The following is a 19,165-nucleotide window of genomic DNA, read 5'->3' as shown; positions in this document are numbered from 1 at the left end:
TCTATGAACGAGGGAGAGGGGTAGGTGGGCTATTTGGATTAAAAGGGACTAAAGAAACAAAATGTAATGTCTACAATTTACATTCCCAAGAAAACATAAGGGAGCAACAAGAATTTGAATCCTCAGGTTATGCCACCCTAGATTCACAGAACTTTTAGATTCAGTCAAAAAAAAGTTTAATTATGTATTTGTGTGGAGAGAGGGAGAAAGAGGAAAAATGAGAAGAGAGGGGACAATAAATATGCCAAAGTGTCAACAACTGTTGCATCTACGTGGAGGTGGTCACAGTTTTCTTCTTGCAGCTTTCTGGCTAGCTCTGAGGTTTTGATTAGGAAAATTGGGCAGGGCGACGGCAGTCCATGGTATTCCTGACCCCTTCTGTGACTCCGTGCAGGCTCCTGCCTTAGTAGGTTCCATAGCAGCATATTCATTTTCGTGAGGGGAAGAGGTGACTGCGGGGCTGAACCAGGAGCTCGCAGCACACAGCTTCCAAGGTGGTGTGTCCGAAAGACCAAAAGACCCCCGAGCCGACCCAGAAGAGGGCCTGGGATGGGCTCACAGCAGCAAGCAAAGGCAGACATGGTCTTACCTGCCGGGCTGAGTGGAGCCCAAAAGGCAGGTTCTTATCAAAGAACCACAGAGAGCAGAGGGGCTGCAGGTGTGGTCTAGGGAAAGGGCCAGTCTGTAAACTCTAAGCCCCAATGCTGGTGTACTTACAAGATGAAAGCTACTTCTCAAACCCAACTAAGGCAGTGTATGTGCCACACTTAGCTGGTGGAACTCTAGGGCATAATACATGTTAGTTCTCTCTCTCTCTCCCTCATTCTTTCATAGAGTCATATTTACCACTTTGAAAAAAAATTAAATAAAGCTTCATAAAAGAGTAGAAAGTCGTGTGCAACACTACGGGGACCCTTTTTGTAAAAACCAAATTATTGAGTGAAAAGATAAAGCAGCCTTTTACAAGGGCTCTCCCCTTCTTCACCATTGTTCTCAGCCTCACACAGCATTCCAGACATTACAATGCCAGCATCAGTCACAGTGTGCCACTGTCACTTCCTGTCAGTTTCAATTCACTGGCATATCCCACTTTCAATAAGTTTGCTGTATGAACAAATATGCTTTCTATTTAGCCACATATACATGAATTCCAAAAAAAAATGATGAATTTCTAGGTCTTATTCTAAAACCTCAAGATTATTCTTCATTTGTGGAATCATAGCACCAGACCCCATTCCCCATTTCACTCCCCAAACTCTCAATAATGTTCCAGTTTCAAGTGAATTCTAAGGATAAGATGTATGAAAAAAATCCTACTTCGGTATTATTAATATAACTCAATGTCCTATAGAGTCCCGAATGATTGATCAACTTTTCTCAGAAAACCTCTTCTGTAGTAACAGTTCATCTTCTGAATAATGAGCTGGTGCATGACTTAAATCAATGGGGTAACACCATAAGCATGTAAATAAGATTATTACATACAGCAAACCATCCTTTTCCAGGTGAGTTCTCCGTCAACAGAGGAACTTGGCAAGCGTATCTCTATTTTTCCATGATTTCCCTCCCATAAAACAGAGTTCCACTGTGAAAATTCGGTAAATGTGCGCGTGCACACACACACCCATACTTTATGAACAAGTTTAATTCAGTTAAGTGTTAAGTGGGTGCCATTTACAACCCAATCTGTGCTAGGTGTTGCCAGAGGACACAGAAGTGGCTGACAGAGAGGAGAGTAATTATGTTCATAAGCAATGATAAAACCACTACTCTTGGTGCCAACCACCTCCCAGAAGAGCCACCCTTCTGTTGTGGCTGCTTTGGCCCTGGGCAAAAACCACATATTTGCAACTGCCCACCCCCCTCCCTGACCCGCAAGGACCCATGCTCTCCTGTGTGCCTTCCACAGCACACAGATAGCTCCTGAGTACCCAGCTTTACTGAAATAATGACAAAACCGGTCTCTCGGAGATCATTTTCCAATAAGCAATGAGCCAGTGCTAAGGTCCTCTCTAATCCAGTGAGCATCGCTGAAGACCTTCATATGAAACACAATTTGGATATCTGTAGAAGACAGTGCTAAGATACACCTGCCAGCCCTAACCGGTTTAGCTCAGTGGATAGAGCATCGGCCTGTGAACTGAAGGGTCTCAAGTTCGATTCCGGTCAAGGGCATGTACCTTGGTTGCATGCACATCCCCAGTAGGGGGTGTGCAGGAGGCAACTGATCGATGTTTCTCTCTCATCGATGTTTCTGACTCTCTATCCCTCTCCCTTCCCTCTCTGTAAAAAATCAATAAAATACATTTAAAAAAAAAAAAAAGATACACCTGCCAAACAGTCCCCGTTATGCAAAGTCACTTCCTATGTAAGGTGGGCAGGGTCCTTAACCCCTCTGGGCCTCGCTTCTCTGTCAGTAAAATGGAAGGCTGGGCTCTATCATAGCTTTCCATTCTCCACTTCCATGCCTTCCAAAGTAGGGGTGAGTGAACGGAACTACTCCTCAAGAGTCACGGTCAGCCCAGGGCCACAGGTGGCAACACACGTGGCCTTGACATCCAATGTCTTGTCTTAAAACGTCCTATGATTTTGTCTCCTCCCCCCCGCCCCCCCCAACCCTCGCCGATATTCCTGGGCTTATTAACAAAGCCCCCTGCCCACACACTCTGGCTGAGTCCTCTGTTTTTCCATGACTTCCAGATGAAACATTCCAAGGTCCTACTCAGTAGGGACTGCTGACACTGTAACTCCAAAGCCCAAATCATTAGACGCCCTGTGCTAAATGAAAGCCTTGGGTATTTCTAGTAGGACATTGACTCTTCAAAATTCTCCCACCGTTTTATAAAAACAGTAGGATCAAGCATAAATTTAGTTTCTTTCTAATCAAAGAAGCTACATTTAATACAAACAAGCCCATACCAATCTTGGGTTCCAAGAACAGAGCATATATGTGGCTTCAACAATTACCTACATAGTTTCTCACATTCCTTCCAGTGAGTCTGGCAGACTGCTCAAGTCAATTATAGCAATACTGGTAAATATTCAGTAATAAGGGCCTATAACGTTTAGTTTAAAAACTGTAAGTGATAGGACAGGACAAAAAAGAACCAATTCTCTCTAAGCTATCTTCCCCAAATCTAAAATGTATAGTCAGTCTCAATCTGCTATTTGTTTTCCATCTAACTTACAAGAAATTATTTTAAAAAAAAAGTTCAGCCCTGGTCAGTGTGGCTCAGTTGGTTAAGTCCCATGCACCGAGAGGTCGCCAGTCTGATTCCTGGTCAGGGCATATACCCAGGTTTCGGGCTCCATCCCCAGTAAGGGGTGTGCAGGAGACAGCTGATCCATGTTTCTCTCTCCCTCTTCCTCTCCTTCCCTCTAAAATCAATAAAAACATCATATTTGAAAAATAAATAAATAATAAACTGCCTGCTGCTTTTATTTCTTGGCCTAATTCTTTATGTGAGTATAAATATCTCACATACTCTCTAATATCCCCATGAGAAAGCTAAGGACATAGAAGCTATATATTTTTCTTCAATTATTATTACTAATATATGTGATATTTGAGGTCTCATCCAATCTTAAAAATGACACAATTTATCTGTTAGTTTGAGATATGATCTTAAAACAAGGGATTAGATAATAGATAAAACAGAAAATAGTCAAATTGCCCAGATGCAGTAAATAAAGGCTAAAAGAATACGCTTGGCACCATCTTTCTGGGGTGGCATAATACCATGTAATTAAAAATCTCAAAGCTGTCCATATCCTATGTATACCATATACTTTTGATCTGGTAATTCTGCCTTCAGAAATGTATTCCAATTCATCAAATAAGAAAATAACAACACTGTAGATTTATTTATAACAACAAAAACCTGGACTTATTAAACTCAACATGTACTGAAGGAGAGTGGTGAGATACCTCATAGGCCTTCCAAACAATGGCCTGCTATGCAAATAGCCAGTAGAAACTATCTTTTAAATGAATGATTAACAGTGTAAAAAAGAACAAAAAAGGTTAATATGAATATAAATAGGTCTATGTTATAAACACTTATAACAAAATCAATTACATGAATCAGGAAATATAAGTAATTAGTGAGCCTATAATTGATTTTTATTCTCTCCTATGTATAATTCATTTTCAAAACAATATATAAATATCATTATATAAAAAAACTAATATTAAACTCTTAAAAACTTTTTGCCCTCAGCTGAGTATTTTAGGACAAAGATTTACTTTGCTCTAAATTATCTGGGTAATATTTCAAATCTTTATTCTTCTTTGACTATAAACAATATAAATGTTTTCCTGCCTTCCTTGTTTTGGATGTTTAATAAATCCAATCGAAACAAAATCAAGCTGAAAACTGAACTAAGATCTTTAATATATAACTTTAGTCCAGTCCATATTTAATTTTTCCTAATCTTAAACTTCTAAAGCAAAAACAAGTATGTATGCAGAGTAAAATATAATCAACTCTCAGAGTTATCAGAAATATTCTTGTGGGGAAAAAATGCATAACTTTTAAAATGTGAAAAATCTTAATGGGACGAATATTTGGGATCCCCAGCCCAATCAGAGCAATGTTCTAGGAGAACCCAAAGGGGCTCTAGGGTGTCTCCCAGCCCTCAAGAAGGCTCACTGCTGGGAGACAGGACAGCTTCTTCTAGGGCCTTAAACAATACATATGTTTTCCCAATCTTTGCTCTTCATCAATTGAAAAATATAACCAGAAAACAGGCAAAACAGGGTTAACACTCCTAATTTACCAGTAAATAGAATTATTTTGCTGATAAACACAAGATTTATATAGATTAAAGCATAAAAATTTTAAAGAATAATTGAAAATAAAAGGTATTTGAAAATGTTTGGTTACCAAAAGACAAGAGCAATCAGAAATTCTATAAAATGAAAACCATGGGCTAACAGAAGAACCCAAAATTATGACTCATCTCTGCATAATTTAAATTTCATCTGTAACATAGTTGTGAAATGTTCCCCAAATTGTATTTATTTTGTGTATTCACTGAATTCCTTATATTTCACATTTCTTACTATAAATGAAGCCCCCAAACTCAAATCATGTTTTCAATTTAACGACACATATTAGGTTACTCTGAGGTATGTGGATGAGGCCTAGGGGAGAGTAATGTATACTAAAGCCTCACAACATAACTAAACAAAACCCAGCATGTTTAACTGGAATGGTGAGCAATCAGCCCTGTTATCCACAAGAACTAGTTTCTTGTATCTATGACAAAAAAATATACACAAATGTAAGAGAATAAAAAAAAAAAAAAAACACAACCACAACCAAAGGCATTCTGAAAACTCATTTTCTAAAAATAGTCTCTCACAGTCTTCTGCTACATATAAACTCCCCATACACAGCTTCTTACTTGAAATGTATGGGGATGAAGATGGAACAGGTATATGCCACATTCAACCAAAGGTAATACTTTGCGAGGACACAGCAGTTTCTGAAAGACTCACACTCCCTTCATATCTTAATTTTTCCATTTAAGAGAGTCTGAATGCTCAATTTCAGCTGTTGATTTTGTAATGTAAGTTTCCAACCCAGATTTCACTAAGCAAGTTAAAAATAAATGATCTGCTGGGGCTGTAGCCAGCACACGCATCAGTAAATATCAACACAAGATTACAGAATATATGTGAAATGTGTGTACTGCAATTTCCAGCAAAACCCGATGCCCCAACTCACAGCCATTCCCTCACTTCTGTTTAGATGTTGCTAGTCATTTTGATAGACCTACACCGGACATATATTCCCTCGAAGTATATGGCAAGCCCAACATTTGGTTTTTATTTGGTTTAAAATAGTTACCTGGAATCCAGTAAATACTCAGTATCCACTCTGAGCAAACATCTGTGCTAGATAAGCTAAGTCAGACACAGAGCCCATGGCTGGAAATTCAGTGAATAATGTGGGACGAACACAGGAGGCTGGGGAAGGGAGACAGAGGGAAGACATAAACCCTCTCCCAGACACAAACACACCAAGTGCCATGAGGTCATCAACAAAGGCCCCCAGAAGGGTTCAGAGGTAGAAGATTCCTACCTGTTTGGGCAAATAAGAAATGTTAAATGGAAGAAGTAAATGTGAGATCAAGTTCAAAAGATTAAACCAATTGTACATTAAACTAATGTCACAAAAATAAGCAAAATGAAATTAAGGCAGGAAAATTTACTGCCCGTGAGAAGATCATCATGCCCATTTTCCATGTCTCCAAACTTAATGTTTTTGGAGCTCACACCCATTTTACTAATAAGAACGATGACATGCTTCATGCTTGTGTCCAATTACTCCAGGAGTGACACTACATACAAGTGAAAACACAAGTTCACTCTTTAAATAAAACTCATGAAGAAAACCTGATGTCCCTGACAGTGTCAGTAAGACACTGCAAGAAGCCCAGCCTGCCAAATCCCTTCTCGAACCCGAGTAAGACACTTCATTCCTTCAGGCCCAACTCCTTCAGTTCTGCCTGAGAACAGACACATTTGTATTCAAGGTAAATCTAGAACTCATCATGTACTGCTCCTGGGCACTTAGCTTCTTGAAGACATGCAACAGTGTTGTTGGTGTCCTCCATAGGAGATGCATAATTTATACTGTGTTAAATGCACATTTAAAAAAATCAAATTAAAAACCTAGTTGTCAAGTCCAACATTTGATTTTTATTTGGTTTAAAATAGGCACTCAAAATAATCAGCCATGTTTTTTAAGGTCTGCTTCATCTATCTATCTATATAAAAGCCTAAACGACAGAACGACCAGTCGACTGGTCGCTATGATGTGCACTGACCACCAGGGGACAGACAGTCAACGCAGGAGTGCGCTCCCACAGCCAACCTTCTACAGCCCCTCCCCCTGGCTAGCCAACATCCCGCGGTCCTGATCGGCTGAGGGACCCCACCCGCGCACAAATTTGTCCACTGGGCCTCTAGTTAGATATAATCCATGATGTGGTCTAACCAAGAAACTAATTATTAAGCTTCATTATACCACTCACTATGGGATTTCAAATGTAGATTAGAGAGGGAACAGCTTTTAAAATGCTTTCACATTCCATAAAACAATATATATATATATATTTAAAATGCCTTCACATCCTTCCTGGGAGTCACAGCCATGTGTAGATGAAGACACAGGAGAACACGCGCAGTCTTTCCCTTGGGAGGCTACCAGTCAAGGGCAGTGCTCATTAACCTCTTGAGGACTCTCTGGGCTGCTTTCCTGCTCGTCTAAATCTCAAAGAGATCTATCTCCACAGCTAAGTTCCACCTTCTCCCACACCCCCCACCCCCATTTTATTCTACCAATCACCAGCCAACAGAACCTTGTGGGTCACCGACAACCAAGCCTTCCACCTTCTTTATACAGATACGAGGTAGGAAGAGAAAGAAGTCTTGATAGTTGGGCAGGAAACACATTAGCATTCCTAAAATCCACACACACGGCTGCCCTCCACTGGCTTGGAGGATCCAGAATGGCTTTTCCAGCAATTATGAGTCTAAAGCGTGACTGAGCAGGTAAACAGCATGACAAACTGTTTTTGAAAGGCTAAGCTCCAACTGCCAGAACTGCTGCTGCCCGGAGTTACCTAATGCAGAAGAGAAATGGGACGTGCCTTATGATAACAATAATCAATAAAAAATAACGCAAGAATAAACTGTTTTCGCATACTCACAACTGTAAACCTATTTCTGCCCCACCCTGTATAAAGATAAAAGTCACGCCAGGCCAGTGTTGTCCAATGGTTAAGCGCTGACCCAGGAACCAAGAGGGGACCAGTTTAATTCCCAATCTGGGCACATGCTCAGGCTGCAGGCTCGATCCCTAATACATTGTGCAGGAGGCAGCTGATTGATGATGTTCCTCTCTCATCGATGTGTCTATTTCTCTATCCGTCTCCCTTCCCCTCTCTCTCTCTCTCTCTCTCAAAAAAAAAATCAATAAAAACATATTTTTTAAAAAGTCACAATTTCTGGATCAGCTTCTTTATTTGACCTGACCTCCTTGTATCCCAATATTCAGATACTGGCTGAGTCTTCTGAGAAGTGTCAAGCACTGCAAGGGCGAGATGTTCTGGCTAAGCCTCTTACAAAGACTCTTACACGCCTGACTGTTGGCTATCATATATATGTAGACCCAAAAGCTTAAGTCTTCAGAGGCATCTGGATTAAATGAAGGAAGAAATGAGGCCTTGCCATAAGATAAAAATGACATCATAATCTTCAAAGGTGGTGTTTCAATTTGTTAAAATGACAACTCCTCACCAGATCAGGAGGCAAACTGGAAAACTAAAGGAATCCACATGTAAGTTGTTTTTCATAAACCATCAGAACAAGTAGTCATACCAATGCCACAACACACACAAAGCCTCCCAAACATAAACAAACCCAAACACGCACACATGCACACACACATGTATGTGAAGTGCTACAGAGAAGCAAGACATTTATATCCACAGAAACACACGATCCAGCCTGAGCAAAAATCTTTATCAGGTGATAAACTGCTCTCCTTTCACTATGCACAGAGTCACTTCATCAAGGGTTAAACTCTAAATAACAAAATATAATTCATGTGCTCAGATTTTTGAGACTCTTATTTTCAGAGGGAAAATGAATACACAACTAAAGCCTGCATCTCTAAGTTTTTAGTTTTTGAAAATTAAAAGGATGCATCAGACCTTAGGCTAAAATAAAAAGGCCTGTATTCTTAACCATCATGGAAAATCTTAAAATCTCCCTGGCGACCCCATATGCCCTGCTAGCGAAGGCTTTTTAAACGGTGTGGCATTTGCTTTAGGGCCAACCATTAACCACATAACCACGGGAGGTAAAGACAGGTAAACCAGGATGTATTTGACAACCCCCAGATACTAGAACCAGGGAACCCCTGGATACTAGACAGAGAAAAGGAGTAACTGTCATAAATAGGATATCACAGCTATTGACCTCATCAACACCGAGAGATGATGAGGGCTTTTCATGGTGACAATGATAAGGGCTACCACTTACTGTGTACCTCCTCTCTGCTAGGAATGCAACATTCATTCATTACTTCATCTAGTTCTCACAACAACCCTGAGGTAGTTATTAGTATCATTCCCATTTTAGAGATGTGGAAGCAAAGGCAGAGTTAGGATTCAGTTATTTAAGTCACAGCTTACATGGGTTTTTAATGGATCTCCCTAATGCCACTGTCACCTACAAAGCCCCTCAACACTGGAAACACATGACTGGTATTAACAGGAATCACCAAATTCTGACAAGCCCCACGAATACAGAAAAGCACACAATTGCCATGATATGACACAGCATAAAAGGTGTAGGCTGGTGATCTGGAAACACCGGATTGAGTCAGATTCCGCTACGTAGCCACACCTTACACATCTCGGCGGATAGCACGGAATCAAGTTTCCTCTACAACTACTGCCCGTGTTTCTCTAGCCAAGTTTCCGATCTATGAAACGAAGCAGTTGTGCTTACCCCACAGGAAGGTTGTGAAGATTAAATGCGACCTTGTATAGTGCCTGGCACCAGGGAAAAGTTTTTTCCCCTTTCCAGTCTGGTGCAGACAAGCGGTAAATACTGCAATAATTCAGAAGGAAAACACCACCGTGGGGTAAGTGAGAGAGTTTCCCAGAGAGCCTGAGGTTTAACGAGCTGTGAGTGCACTTTGGAATTTGTGCTGTTAAGGTGGGTCTCTGCTGAGGGGCATCGACGGCCTTCAAAGCTGTGAACGATCGGGAGGCACTTCCCCAGGAGCGCTTTCTCACAGTCCTGGGGCAGTGGGTCCAGATGGGATTTCTTCTTCCTTTTTGCTTTAACTCCCATGCACCCGTCCCCTGCTCTCATATGGCAGAAGTACAGAAATCTCCACCTGTCACCTTCCCCAGTGCTCCTTCAATGCCACCATGAGCACGTTTGGTGATAAGTAGAGGCCCCTGTGCCCGGATCAGATCAAGCCAGGCCACAGGCTCCTATTTTTCTACGTTGTACTATCAGCTCGTCATCCTTCTTACTCTATTTTTCCTTCACAGCAGTAAACAGATGGTTTAATTAGTTAATCTTGATTACCCTAGTTATTTCTAATCATGGTAATTCACTGAAATTCAGTTAAGCAGTAACTCAATTTATAAGAGTAGCTACATCCACCATCATTGGGCTAAAGTTAACAACCAAGAGGCAAATGGGTAGAAAGGCATGACTATCAGCCAGCACTCTCCCAGAGAAATAATAAGCTACTGTTTAATAAATACGCACACACAATGGGGGGAAAGACTGCAATATTACAACCTGAAACAACAAAATTCCCATTATTTCTAAAAACTAAAGCTATTCTAGAATTTTAAATAATCATAATTGATAACGACAAATCAGTGCTAGTTACAAAGGTAAAAATTGTACATAAAGAGGGAATGAAAATGGTACTCCAAGTTCGTAAAGTTTGGAAATTAGGTAAAGTTAAGCCATAGTGCCAAACTATCGCTGTGCCTGTGATAACACTGGTTAGGCGTCCCTACAGCCAACACTTGAGCCTAAACATAATAGCTGACCATGTAAGGTAGCAATGCTTTTCAAGTTTACACTTGAAACACGGATAATTTGAAGAAAATTCAGTATTTAATTCACCTCTGAGTCTCAACCTGATGCCCTTCATTCCCTGTAAAAGTCCTGTCAACAAGAGAGTTATTACTTATTGGAGCAAGACGGCCCTTTAGAAGCAGAAGACGTGGCAACCTCAGAAGCTGTCCACTGCTGCTGCCTAGCCCGCACTCTCCTGCAGAAGGCCGCCGTTAATCTCCTAAGATTCCCCTGAAGTCCACAGCTACAAGTCTGGGTAAGGGGAGGGATTTTTTTAAAAACCCACTAGAGTACATTGAGATCATGCATACTGAATTTGTCCCTTGATTTGTAAATTACAAATATCACTTCCTGGAAATTAAGTTAAACGTCTCTAGTCATGGCCATTAAACTGGGAGAATCTGGAATTGAACTCTACCCAGCGAACAAATGTGAAAATAAGATCATTATGAATCATTTTCTTTTAGAAGAAAGTCAGACTCATTCTTCATTTTAATTGACATGCAAGACAATCTACAAAACGGTCTGACGCCCATGAAGAGCCATGCAATGGGTTACTTGTGGGGCTGTTACACTAATCCTCTCCCTGCAAGCAACAACTAGCACCCAGACAGATTCGTTTCTAAGTAAAATCCTGTTGGTGGGAAATCTGCCCGGGGCAGGTTTAAGTTCCTATGCTCCTCTTCTCCTGTCAGATTAGCTATCATAACTTGCCATCAACACATTAAGCCTTCTGTAAAGGGTTGTCATTCAGTTTAACGAATGTCTTTAAAATGCATTATATTTCTACGGCAATTTAAATGATTACCTGGACATTACTTTTCTTACTTCCCTGAACAAAATAAGGATATGCTCTTTACTAGAAAGCAACTACTTGCCATCGCCATTGTTCTCTGGTGTCCTGCTTTCCAAAATATAACTATTAAAAGGCCAGGAGCATAAGCTTGGGCAAAGGGAGCATGTTCAGTTTTCACTAAGACTAAATTTAAACTAGAAACGCCCACTTAACATGGATTTTTGTACTGCTTCAAGTCTCCAAAGAGAACAATACAATCCCCAAAGACGAACTCACTTGTCTCTGTTAAGAGTTATCAGAATAGCATTATGCCGAAAGTGACACTCTGGCTCGGTCCTGTTTGTTAATGCAACACAGACTTGCTGGCCAACTGCAACTGGCTGTAAGTCCTTATCACAAATAAAACTATTTTGGTGCCATTTCTATTTTTCACTTAAACGTCACCAGCTCTCCCAGACTCAAGCCCTGTCAAGCGTTCTGTTGCCAAGACTCTGCCTGTCAGAAAGGTCAGCATCCAGTACCTTCCAGTTGGGTCCCAAAGGGCCTCTCTTGGTCTTGGCTGACTGGAACAGCGCTGGGTCTTCATCAGCTTTGTAGTCCTGCAAAGCAAAACAAAGTCAGAAGTGGAGAAGGAAACCAGAGAAAATTCTTTAACTTTGTCAGAACAGCGCTTTGCAGCTACTGGTACACATGACAGCAACTCATTAGGCTTATTGTGCTTCTGTACAAAATAAAAGTAGAAAAACACTTCTATATGACATTAAGTTTTCACTTTGGTTCTCTCTGTTTTAAACTTTTACCTTAAGGCAAAATGACTACATAATAAAAGGTAATAGAAGTCTTGACTAGCTGTCTGCTGGTTTATTGGAGAGCTATCTCCAAGAACAAATCTTCCAACATTTTTCCACAGTTCCAGCATTTTGATATACGTATCATATTCAAAAAATAAAACATGCCCATTCAAGTTTCACCAATACCCATAGGTGATGACATAGAACTAACTTCCCTCCCAGAGAGCCACTCCTGTAACTGGAAATACAGAACGGAAGTATTGATTCTGCGGCATTTCCCATGTCTCCCATGGTTGGGTCTGTGGTGGATGCCTCAACCAGGAAGTCATCCCCTCCAAACCCTAGTCCACGGAGAGCCATGGGATACACATACTGTGACTTCCTCATGGAAGAGGTACCTCTCACTGCTCTAGCACTGAGGTTTCATGCAAGGCTCTAGTGTGTATAAACTCGATTTCCCTTCATATACTCTTTCTGATAGAACAGAGAACATGAACGAAGTAAACCTTTTTAAACCTGTTTGCTTTACAAAAGTTCTGTTGTCATTACACACATATATGTGCACAATCTATAGGAAGAAATAAAAACTACCTTTGAAGAGCTAAAGTTCAGGTGTAGATGAGTTGTAATAGTGACAGTGAGCAGGTCAGTTGGTCAACTGAAAATACTACGAGGAAAGAGCCCTCCCCTCTCACGCAGAACTCTGGACCCAGGAGTCCTTCACAGCACTGGTGGCGGGACCACACACTTCGGGGGAAGTGCCCAGACAAGTCAACATGAAAAATCGTTGTTCTAGAGATTAGCACTGAACATATTCCAAAGCACAACACAAACTTTCACAAATCAATGAGAACATGCTGAGAAGCGGCCAATCAAGACTCAAAAGCTAGCCCTGGCCGGTGTAGCTCAGTGGATTCCTGGTCAGGGCAACCAATCCATGCGTTTCTCTCACATCCATGTTTCTCTCACCCGTCTCCCTCTCTTCCATTCTTTCTAAAAATCAATGAAAAAAATATTTTCGGGTGAGGATTAACAACAACAACAAGACTCAACAGCTATTCAGTAAGTGCATATGACATAATGATTCCTAAAGAGAAAGTTATAAATGTGAGGGAGAAAAAAATGTGAGGTTCGGGTAAAAAAACAAAACTTTAAAGATAGCTGGGTAAAGGTACGACCCTGACCTCGAAGCCTGTTTAAAGGTAGTCTAAGAAGCTATAAAAAGGCCCAACAATCAGCTAAAATTACTACGCAAGCAAACTGAGCAGGCCACACAGGGTCTTACTGCTTAAAATACACGATGTGGTATAGCCACAGGCATTAGGTCAGTCAGTATTACCCAGGAATGACAAACAGGGGTGAGCCAACGGCAAGGGGCCGGACAACTGGGGTTACTTCATGTGTCTGGGCACATCAGCAGGAGTTCAATTACCATCAGCGAACATGAATTCTGAAACTCCTATTTAGAACCACACCCTAAAAATTAACAACTTCACTGCTGACTGAGAAAAGAATCCATGGCACAGGGCTGGTCTCCCAAGGCCTGGATTCACAGCGAGGAACCGGCCATGGTGCTAACTTAAATAATCATGGAATCCATAGGACACTTTCTTCTAGGTCAGAGGCTTAGAATTAAAACCCAGAGACAAGCTCACTTTTCTCCATTGAAAACATTTAACATCATATCAAATAATCACTTTTAACATCATCTCCCGAAATCAAGGTCAATTTATTCGTCAGCCACCACGTAGGAGGAGGTAGCGCACAGGACGCTAAGAGGTAGTCCGAGGAGTAAGGAGAGCCGGCACCTGGCTCTGGCTCCTAGCAAGTCACAGTGTAGCTGGGAGGGAGACAGAGAGGCAAACAAAGGAAAGGCACCTGAAAGCCAGGGAGGACCCCGCTAGCTGCCAACAGAGAATGCAGAAGAATTAGTCAGAACTGAAACCAACCAGACACCAGCCAAGAAAATGTATTTTTTAAATCATGTTTAAAAGTAGAAAACTCTTATTGCTAAGGTGCATTGTGTTAAAATGATTTATGCTTAAATTTTAATTATCTGTACAATGCCCAGAGACTTGGCTGGTGTTTCATTACATTTGAGGGAAAATAAATACTTTCTTTTTTTCTTTTTCACTGAGTGTGACCTCATTGTGGGCAACATGCTCACATTTTTTTTTTCTTTCAAAATCTAAAATGTTATAGAGCCTTATATGAGTTGAACAGCAAATACCACATTTCCTAAGTTTAAGAGAGGTGATCCATTAAGAAGGAAAGCATTCAGCCAATAAACATGCTATAACTGAAAGACAAATCCTGATTTGAATATAATAAAATGTGAGGGGGGAGGTCAAGGGGGCAGGAATCTTAGAATCGATGAAGTAAATGGAGACTGTAGAACTACTTCTGTGGATTCTACACTTGTCCACTCCAACGGAGAAAAAAACGCACACCACAATCCACAACAGAGTGTACACAAATGTCAGTAGGGTTAAAGGGAAAAAACCCACTGGTGGAAGGAATACACTAAGGGTAGTACCTACACCAAGAAACGACTAATTTAAGAAAAGTGAAATTGGTCTAAATTGTGGCCAGCATAAATTTTTTCTAACCCTGCCCTATTAGACACCTTGCTTTCCTTCTGTTTTCATTAGAGGTAAATTAATTGAGACGGTGGCTTGCCCAGGAGCTGGCCCTAAGCATGACTATGGCCCCAGTGAAGGTGACAATGTGAGTGTATGGGTAACATGGACTTCTTGGACAATACCCCTCTCCTTCCTAAACCAGCTCCACATCTGGGTGCAACGTCAGGTTCTCCATGCCTATCTGACAGGGATTAATTAACAGAAGAACAGGAAATAACACTTTAAAACTTCACTCTGTTCCACAAAGTGTATTTCTGAGCCTTCGCTTTCAGTGCTGGCTGTTCACTGGCTGCTGTTCTGCAATATGGATTCACAGAGTTAACAGGTGAAATAAACCTTGACGATAAACCTCACTTTACAGATGAGGACGCCACCGTCCAACAAGGAGATGATATGGCTCACCTAGGACTTCAACACAAGGTTTCTTAGCCTCTGTCCTGGGCTCATGCTGGCACTTACACAGGAGAGGGGAATGAGTGTCCACAAATGCAGAGAAGCAAAACCACATTTCAAAAACACAAAAAAGCAGCAGCATCAGAAACCGAAGTAAATTTTCCTACAAGAAATGAGTGTATGCATATAAAATACTACATATACATATATCTCTAAAGCGTTGTCTTGTTCCCTCTCCGCTTTTTTCTCTGGAATATAGAGCAGCAGATATTAAAGATATACTGAACATGTAACAAAACCCAATTATTAACAATAGCACCTTAACCTTGACAGTTGAGAATAATGCATCTTGTCAAAACCTAGGAATTTTTTGTGCTTTTTTGTTAGTTTGAACACGTAAATGTTTAATCAGCTGAATTAAGTAGCAAGATATTAAAAAGCAGGAAGCAGGTGTAGTTTTCACAGCCTCGGTTTTGTATTTCTGCAACAAACATTTAATTTGTTGAACAGTATCTTAGCTGCTGCATTTTATTCTTGGGTGTCTAGTTTGGTCTTTCTGTATTTGAAAACTGGCCGATTTATATCCGTATCACAACGAACAAATATATTCTTTCATGTATGACAGTTTCAGCATAGAGAATGCAACCTCAGCTACCAATTATAGCTGCAAATGAGCAATAGTGTGGAATGAGACAGCCTGCTGGCTTTGTTAGTATTCTGTCTCCTTTGGGATCCCATGGGGAAAGGGAGGCTCTGATGAAGAGAAGCCCTTGGCTCATGGTTTATTGTGCTTGCCACCAGCTGCAGACTTCTCATCTCATTAGCTCTTTTAGAATACAGTGGGTGAAGACAGCTGTAGCCTACTTGAGTCTTCAGCTCCTGGGTATTCTGAAGGCTGCATTTGCTATGCACTTTCTGTAATCCTTGGGAAAAAAAGAAAGCAGATTCACTAGGCCAAGGAAATGTATTTGTAAAATGAGTTTTAAAATCATGTTTAAAGGTAGAAAAACCTTATTGCTAAGGTGCATTGCGTTTTAAAATTTTTTATGATCAAATTTTAATTATCTGTAGAATGCCCAGAGGCCTGGCCAGGATAAGGGCTTAGTAAAACCATCATTATCAAGTTAGGTGTGATGTCCCTAGACACTGCTCGCTTCCACTAATACCAGTGCCTGAACCACAGAAAACACACTGGTATAAACATTAGGTAGATTCGGATGAGTGTTAACACAACTCCATTTAATTGAAAACTCTTATTTAAGTAAAAAAAAGGAGGCAAGAAAGTCAAGACACCCTTTGGAGAACACATAAAATATGGAAAATAAATGGATTCCTGAGTCTCCAAGCTGGAGCCACAGAATACATTCATTCAATTCGTATAAATACCTGTTCTCTGTCACTGGAATACAAAAGTTGTGCTGCCTCTTGGGTACGCATCTGTTACTCACTACAGCTCTCAATAGAAACCCTCAACAGAAACCAGATTCATTTTGAAGACAAAGAATATGAGTTTTATGAATCTTTAAGCATGGTGGCTGTCCCCCAAAATACAAGTGCAAAATCTGTGCTGAGCCAACCTAAATATCCGTGAGTCCAGATTTAACTCATGATTATGAATGGGGAAGTGAGTAGAAGGTAAAGGGCAGGCTGGTAGGAGTGTCTTGACAGCTTGTGGAAAAATCAAAATAAACTCCAGACACCAGAAACTGCCTACAGAACCATGAATGGGTTCCCCCAGGTGAGGCTAAATGTAAACAGGGAAAAGTGTGCCCAAACGCACCATTAGCGATTCCTGGACATCTGCTTATTGAAGAGCACCCCCTCAGCCACCCTCCCGCCCCACCCCCCCAAAAGAGGAACAATCCCACAGGGTCAACATAAAACTTGAGAGAGATATTAGGATCCTGCAGCCTGCCATCAAGTGCTTTCCTTGAGCATAGCATGATTAATTAGGTGTCTATTCAAATAGCTCCAAGATAATCACTAAGTTTAAAATGCACAGGTACTGCCGCTCAATTTAGCCAAGCTTATTTCCTCTAATCACATTCGAAAAGTAAAGGCCAGGGTGGGAGAAAGACTAAATTAAATTCGAAGGTAAATAGCAAACATCACTTATTAGCACTGCCCTGCATTTTTCAATATCGCAGCACATAGAAAACAAGGGATTCCTGGATCCTATCACCAACGACCCTAGTGCATAACTAACTGGAGTTGACAAAATGCAAGCCAGACCCCAAAGGGGAAGCCTATTAATAAAAAATATTTGCATTACATTTTGCAATAGCAAGTAACAGCGGTGTTAAGAGAAATAACATTTACTAACTTGTTTAAGAAACTCATTTGAACAGTTATTTTCAAATAAGCAGCTTTCTTTTCTATTTTTAATTACATCTCCCCAGTGACTCCTCACCGATTCAGGTTCCCACAGAGTGCCATTAATATAGTATAAGTAAATCTCATTAATTCAGGTCCTACCACCTTGGAATACATAATAATTTGGACAGGGGCTGGACTGAAGTTTATCTTTGCATGATCTATGAAAAAAGGATTTGCTACACAAATTAATAGAGTAACAAGATCTCAGGAGGGCTGTTTAAACAGTTCAGAAGTGTTTTAGAGCAATTCAGAAGCATTCATTTGCATATAATTATTATGCTAATTACAAATCATTCTTATCTATTCATTAAAGCAGATTCCCAAAGGACCACTAATTGTCAATAACTTGTTGGCCTAGTTTCTGTTACTGAATGTACCTCAGAGGAACAAAACTGCATTAAAAAATATTCTCTAATTCAGCCCTCTCATTAATCCTTACTGGCTTTCCACCAATGAATCCTAAAAGCTGAATTCTAAACTGCATTGAGAACTGAGAAATACAATCAAACCTACACACCCGAACAGAACACTTTTTTGTAGTGTTTCTAATCTCACGGAGACCCTGCATAGAGACCTGGGGTGGGGTGGAGTGTGGAGGAGGGTTAGCATGGTAGACAGGGCAAGGGGGGCAGAAGCTGTCAACAGAGCTCTATGCTAAAAGGTGGCCACAGCCCAGAGCACAGCTAGGCTAGAGCACAACCAGGCCAATCGCCTACCTCTTCCATTCTTTCTCATTTTATCCATATCACAGCCAGAGACCACCAACACTGCCATGTTTATCAAGGCAGATCTTCAAAGCCTTTGGAGGTTTACAAATTAATAGAGAGAGAAAGATATCGGGATTTCACCTACAAAAAGAGGTTACAACCAAAAGTCATATTCCACAACCCAGCAGGAAAACCAAAGAGTTGATGGGCAGATGAAGCAAAGGGAGAAAGTCCTTTGAAGGATAGGAAAGGGGGGTCCTGGAAAGCCTGAGGCCGGTGGGCTGCTCTTCAGGGTAGGTGGGGCTACTGGTCGGGACAAGGCTGTGTTTTATGCAAAAATATTCAATATATTTATTACTGTAACACTATACTTATTATTACTATATATTTATATACTTACTATAGCACTTAAAAATGAAGGTAAACTCTCAATTCCAATGAAGTAAGTTTTAACATATTAACAAGTCAATTTTGCTAAAGGAGCTTATTAAACATTATTTATTTTAGCCCTAGATGGTTTGGCTCAGTGGATAGAGCATTGGCCTGTGGACTCAAGGGTCCTGGGTTCGATTCCGGTCAAGGGCACATGCCCGGGTTGCGGGCTCAATCCCCAGTAGGGGGCGTGCAGGAGGCAGCCGATCATGATTCTCTCTCATTATCTATATCTCTCTCTCCCTCACCCTTCCTCTCTGAAATCAATAAAAATATATTTAAAAAAGAAACAAAACATTATTTATTTAAAATTAAATCGCATATGCCTGAAAATTAAGTAATATGTTGACAAAAATCTTATTTAACACAAAAATGCATTTATTTTCTTAAATGAAAGTAGA

At 40.7% G+C, this 19,165-nt stretch overlaps 1 protein-coding gene across 5 annotated transcripts in view; it reads right to left on the bottom strand.

Annotated features, from left to right (window-relative positions):
* PITPNB (phosphatidylinositol transfer protein beta) overlaps positions 1–19,165 on the bottom strand; it is a 59,906-nt gene that overhangs the window by 9,514 nt on the left and 31,227 nt on the right. For all 5 annotated transcript variants that reach the window (XM_036353411.1, XM_036353410.1, XM_036353413.1 and 2 more), the window contains exon 8: positions 11,945–12,022. In XM_036353411.1, the coding sequence (XP_036209304.1) occupies positions 11,945–12,022 (78 nt within the window). The remainder of the gene's footprint in view (positions 1–11,944; positions 12,023–19,165) is intronic.

Source organism: Myotis myotis, unplaced genomic scaffold (genome assembly GCF_014108235.1).
Source record: "Myotis myotis isolate mMyoMyo1 unplaced genomic scaffold, mMyoMyo1.p scaffold_m19_p_20, whole genome shotgun sequence".
NCBI lineage: Eukaryota > Metazoa > Chordata > Mammalia > Chiroptera > Vespertilionidae > Myotis > Myotis myotis.
The sequence above is the reverse complement of the archived record's forward strand: the minus strand, read 5'-3'. Positions and strand labels throughout refer to the sequence as shown.